We start from the raw sequence: 5,307 nt of genomic DNA, 5'->3' as shown, positions 1-5,307 counted from the left end.
GTGGTTCGCTTGCATGGAGAGCGCCCGGCTGTCAGTAGCGTTCGCCCCATGAAGGGTTATTTTGGGGAAGCAAGGAAGGAAACTCAAGACTCAAGCGAAGCAAGAAAAAGAAGAAAAGGAGGAATGCAAAAATTGCACTACATGACAATTCATTCCACCCCATCACACAATTCAACCGCCTAGGAGCTGGGTGAAAAGGCCTCTGATGACCTTATGTTCCTGGACTATATATTTCGTGCATGTCACTTTTTAGGGTTATGAAAGCATAAGAATTATTTGAGGGCTTTGCTCATCTTTCACTTATTCCGTTGTGAAATAAGGAAATGTGCAGATCGCTTCTTCTACCCTTCTTTTCCTGCTTACTATTGAAAGAAAAGTTGTTACTGCTGTGTATTCCCCCTTTTCCTCTAGTTCGAGCAAGTAAAGGCACAACTTCCTCATCTTTGCTTTATACTAGGATATAATATAGAATTGGATTTTAATTTTCTTTAAGGAGCTCTAGCTATCTAATCCATCAGTTCATACTACTCCCTCCGTCTAGGTGTGTAAGTCACCTTACGAAATTCAGATTTTCCCAAAATCTTAAGACGTGGAACATTAAATTCTTTTTGATGCCCTCCCAGCCTCGTTCACGAGGGTTCTCTTCACCCTCGATTCCCTCGTTCCTACCTCGTCTCGCTGCTCCTCTTTGCCCAATCTAAAGCGACCTAGGTTGCGCTGCCACTTCTAAGGTGACTTACACACCTAGACGGAAGGAGTATTAAAGAAAGCTCTTCCACCTTGCCCGCAATCAGGGAGGAATATTATGAGATGGAGAGGCTCTTTCACCAAGAGTTCATGCCTCACCAAACCCCGGACAAGTCGTTTCTTGACGGGGAATATCTGAAAATCGAATGCGGTTCATTTGGATTTCTATTCTATTTGGAGTAGGGAAGAAGGTTTCCACTCGATGGGACCCGTAGTCAGTATTAAAGGAGTTGGGTTCAAGTTAATTACTAAATATTTGAAGATCCATCTTGAAGCAAGACATCCATCCAAGGAACACAGATGTACTCCATTAAACTGATGTGCTGGACATATCACCAGTACATAGGGTTAGTACGGTATGTGGCCAAATAGAACACCTAGCAGCGATAGATCATAGTGTTATTATTTGGAGAAGACTCATTTGACGGATTCATACCTCCAATAATTAAAACCGCCTAGCACAAAATCACATTTCGGGAGCGGATGCTTCTCGAGCTAAAGATATGCCCCCAACTCTTGAAGAGCTCACTTGCCTTGGATGACCTTATTTGGAGAAGAACAAACCACATTTCGGGAGCGGATGCTGCTCGAGCTAAAGATATGCCCCCAACTCTCACTTGGCCGATAGCTTAGATTTACGGACCATTAGACATGGTTACCAATGATTTAACAGTATATATCTTGTTTGGTGAGCCAACCGGCTTCACCCAAGGATGAAGGTAGTAGAACAAAGAGGAGCCGCATCTTCTCCTGGCCGGAATCAAGGTCCATCTCATTACGGCCGAAGTCACAGACTGGGTTAGTTGCGGATGGACCGGGACAGGAGGCCGCTGCCGAAGCTGCTGGGCCCGTAGAAAAGCGCAAGGGAAAATACTATACTTCCATAATTAAGGAATTCAGATACGATGAAGTTCATTTGCAACTGCAAAAACCACACATATCAAACTACATCATGGAAGGCAAAACTTGCATCAAATCAACATGGAGATGCGAGAACAAAATTTCACTGAACAGATGAAAATACTGCAAGGTAGAACAACACATAATAGAATCTGGATAGCTTTAGATCACAACCAAAACAGGAAAAACATTCTCAGTTCAACCTAGGACTCGAACAGTTTACAGAAAATGGTGTTCAGTATGTCTGCAAACATGACATGGACGCAACATCTAAGAAAATCCAACAAGTAACATGCAGCAGCTCTTCAGCCTAAGCTGTGGCACCCTTGCCCTTCTTCTTCTGGAGCTTCCTCATGTAGAACTCCAGCTCCTTGCCCTCCAGGATGTACCTGTAGTTTCAGGACACAAAGTATTAACACCATAGCTAACAAGAAATTGTAGAGTACCGTTTTATGCTCTTCCAGAATTTAATATACAAAGGGAGATGTGAACAGATGAACTGTGATCCTTACCCATCAGCTCTGCCACACTGTCCAGGGCGAGACGAAATGCAGGCCAGCAGCCTTCCACCGCTGAACTGCTCCTCAATGTGAGAGTCCAGTGTACGTCCCTGCTGGCGCTTCTCAAGCTTCCTCTGGACATTGTTGCTCTTCTTTGCTTCCTCTGTGGCAGCAGCAGCAACCTCAGACTCTTGTCCCTGTGCATAAGAAAATCACACAATCAAGAAAACATAAGCAGTGAGCAGGGATCAGACTGGACCAGGGATTGGATACAATCGAAGGGAAAAGGAACATTATTTAAACTAGGAGCAAAGAAACATTATTGGAAAAATGCAACCATTAAAACAATAGTTCTTCAAAACATAAAAGTTGGTATCTACAAAGAGCAATTTAAGGAATTTAATGGTGAATGAAATACAACGAGTTACAAAGAACAATTTAAGGAATTAATTCATGAATGAAATACAATGAGCAAGGAGACTGGATAAACAAGTTTGAACTAACAGTCCAGAATGAAAGGATACAAATGCATGCAATGAAAATAAAAAAAGAATTAGTACTTGTGTTACAACTACAAAACTGAATAACACTTCAACTAAGTAGACCATCCTAAACAAGCAATCCAGTAATTACCAACCTCAAGATACAGAATTGAAATACAGATAACAAGAACAATACCTCAGCAGCATCCTTCTTGGCAGCTGCAGCAGCTTTCTTCTTCCTACCGATTTCCACTCCATAATGAGTCAGGTACCACTGCTTGAAAGGGGCAGCATCAACTTGCACAATGGCATTCTTGACAAGGGTCTGAGTCCTCACAAGCTCATTGTTTGACGAATTGTAAACCACATCCAGGAGACGGGTCTTGCGGGTCACAGCCTCACTACCCCATGAGAAGTTACCAGTGTCCAGACGGAGAGCCCTCCACTTCACGTTACCTCCGCGAACACGGACCCTCCTCACTGTCTTGTTGCTCGAAAGCTTAGTGTTGGCTGGCTGGCGGCCGAGCTCATACCTGATAAAGGATCAAGGGCAAAGTAAGATTCATAAATTGCAAGGTCTCAACCAGCCTAACAGTTGATCAGTACATTTGTTCAAAACATCAAATTTCCATATTCCAAAATGAAACAGAACATGAGAAAATGGCTAAGAATAACTCCCAGAATACAAAATAAAAACCACGTCTACGTAGAGATACCATCATGTCTGAACAAAGAATATTGCAAGTAGGGGCGCTTTGGACATTCCTTAGCAAGAATACTGTATCACAAAACTTGGTACTTCTAAACAACTATCGAAACAGCAGCTTCACTACAAAAATATGAGTGACGGACCAAGTTATATTGACAACTTCAAGTTACTGATAGAGCCACCGTTAGTTACTGCAAATTAACATTTACACATCAGAAGCTCGCATGTAGCCAAAACCATAGATTTGCGTAAACGAATGAAGGTTACCAAGTCCCCAGAAAGCGGAATACCCGCGCTACTGGCGTAATTACCATGCTAGTTACCTCCCAGCTATCATACGAGATCTAGAAAATGCTAGTCACCGAGCTATCATACTAAAGAGTACAGACGCATGGGATAAATGAATAAACACAGATATCCAGCGCAGCAACGACAATTTATCCACGCCTGATCTAAGTCAACACGGATCTAACCTATGTAGAACCTCAACACATCTTCACGAACCAGAAGGGAAGGGGGGAGGGGATTCGCTCTTACTTTCGCTTCTTCCTCCACGCCTTCTGCTTCCCACCGGTGGCCCGGCGCTTGTGCATGGAGTCACGCGAGATACCTGCACAGACACCATCGCGGCGATAAGCATCGTGCAAACCAGGCAGCCTCCGAGGGAACAACGAATAGTAGATCGGCGGAGCTTACCCATGGTGGCGTCGGTGGCTTGGCTCCGCTGCTGCTTCGCCTCCTATGCGCGCGCCGCCGCAGCTGTGGTTTGGTCTCGCAAGGAGGAAGGAGGGGAACCCTAAGGGGGGGCGCGATTAAATAGGGAGGCATCCGGGCTTAGGGTTTACTCACAGGTGGGCCGCGAATGGTCCAAAAGCGCGCGGTCTAGTCGGCCTTCGTCACCAAGCCCAAATGAGCAGACAGGACGCAACTTCTAAAAAAAAAGTACATAGGACGCTACATAGTTAGCCCATGTCAAAAAAAAAGGTACATTTTTCATTGAGACCTCCTAGTCAGCGCCAGAAGCGTCCGCTCGCTTCCTTAGGGCCTCTTTGGATTGAAGGATTTTCATAGGAATATTGGAGGATTCCAATCCATTGGATTTTTTCCTAAAGAAGCCCTTTGGATCAAAGGAAGCACAGCTCCAAAATTCCTATGGATGCATTCCTACACCTCAATCGTATAGGAATTTCAACATCCACTATAAGGGCTTCTTTGGATCACAGGATTAGAAAACAAAGGAATTCAAAAAACACAGGAATTTGACGGGATTGTAGGTGCAAAACAGAGGATTACAAAATAGAGGAAAACTATAAGAATGGTCATTTGGATGGAACACAGGAAAAACACAGGAAAAGTGCCTCGATCCTACGCGAATCAGTGTAAAAAAGAGGTTATAGTGGATGTTGAAATTCCTATAGGATTGAGGTGTAGGAATGCATCCATAGGAATTTTGGAGGTGTGGTTCCTTTGATCCAAAGGGCTTCTTTAGGAAAAAATCCAATGGATTGGAATCCTCCAATATTCCTATGAAAATCCTTCAATCCAAAGAGGCCCTAACCTCTTTTTTACACTGATTCGCGTAGGATCGAGGCACTTTTCCTGTGTTTTTCCTGTGTTCCATCCAAATGACCATTCTTGTAGTTTTCCTCTATTTTGTAATCCTCTGTTTTGCACCTACAATCCCGTCAAATTCCTGTGTTTTTTGAATTCCTTTGTTTTCTAATCCTGTGATCCAAAGAAGCCCTTAGTGCGTTCCTGGATTTCGTTTTTTATTTTGTTTTGCAATTTTCTTTTAATTTTTTATATTTCAAAACAATTTCGAAAATATGTTGAAAAACAATTTTCTTTTAATTTTCATATATTTCGAAAAAAATACTTAATTTTGAAAAACAATTGTGTGTGCAGCATTAAAAATATGTTGGTGCAACTTTTAGAAAATGTTGATAGCATTTCAAAAAATGTCTCAGGA

At 42.8% G+C, this 5,307-nt stretch overlaps 1 protein-coding gene across 1 annotated transcript; it reads right to left on the bottom strand.

The window, feature by feature from the left end:
• Nucleotides 1–1,790: 1,790 nt before the first annotated feature.
• Nucleotides 1,791–4,162, bottom strand: LOC123045250 (40S ribosomal protein S8). Its single transcript, XM_044468233.1, has 5 exons — nt 4,035–4,162; nt 3,876–3,948; nt 2,826–3,162; nt 2,160–2,344; nt 1,791–2,036 (listed from the first exon to the last, which is right to left on the bottom strand). Exons 1-5 carry the CDS (start codon nt 4,036–4,038, stop codon nt 1,958–1,960), a joined length of 678 nt encoding a protein of 225 aa, XP_044324168.1. The 5' UTR covers nt 4,039–4,162; the 3' UTR covers nt 1,791–1,957.
• Nucleotides 4,163–5,307: the final 1,145 nt, after the last annotated feature.

Source organism: Triticum aestivum, chromosome 2B, assembly GCF_018294505.1.
Source record: "Triticum aestivum cultivar Chinese Spring chromosome 2B, IWGSC CS RefSeq v2.1, whole genome shotgun sequence".
Lineage (NCBI taxonomy): Eukaryota > Viridiplantae > Streptophyta > Magnoliopsida > Poales > Poaceae > Triticum > Triticum aestivum.
The sequence above is the reverse complement of the archived record's forward strand: the minus strand, read 5'-3'. Positions and strand labels throughout refer to the sequence as shown.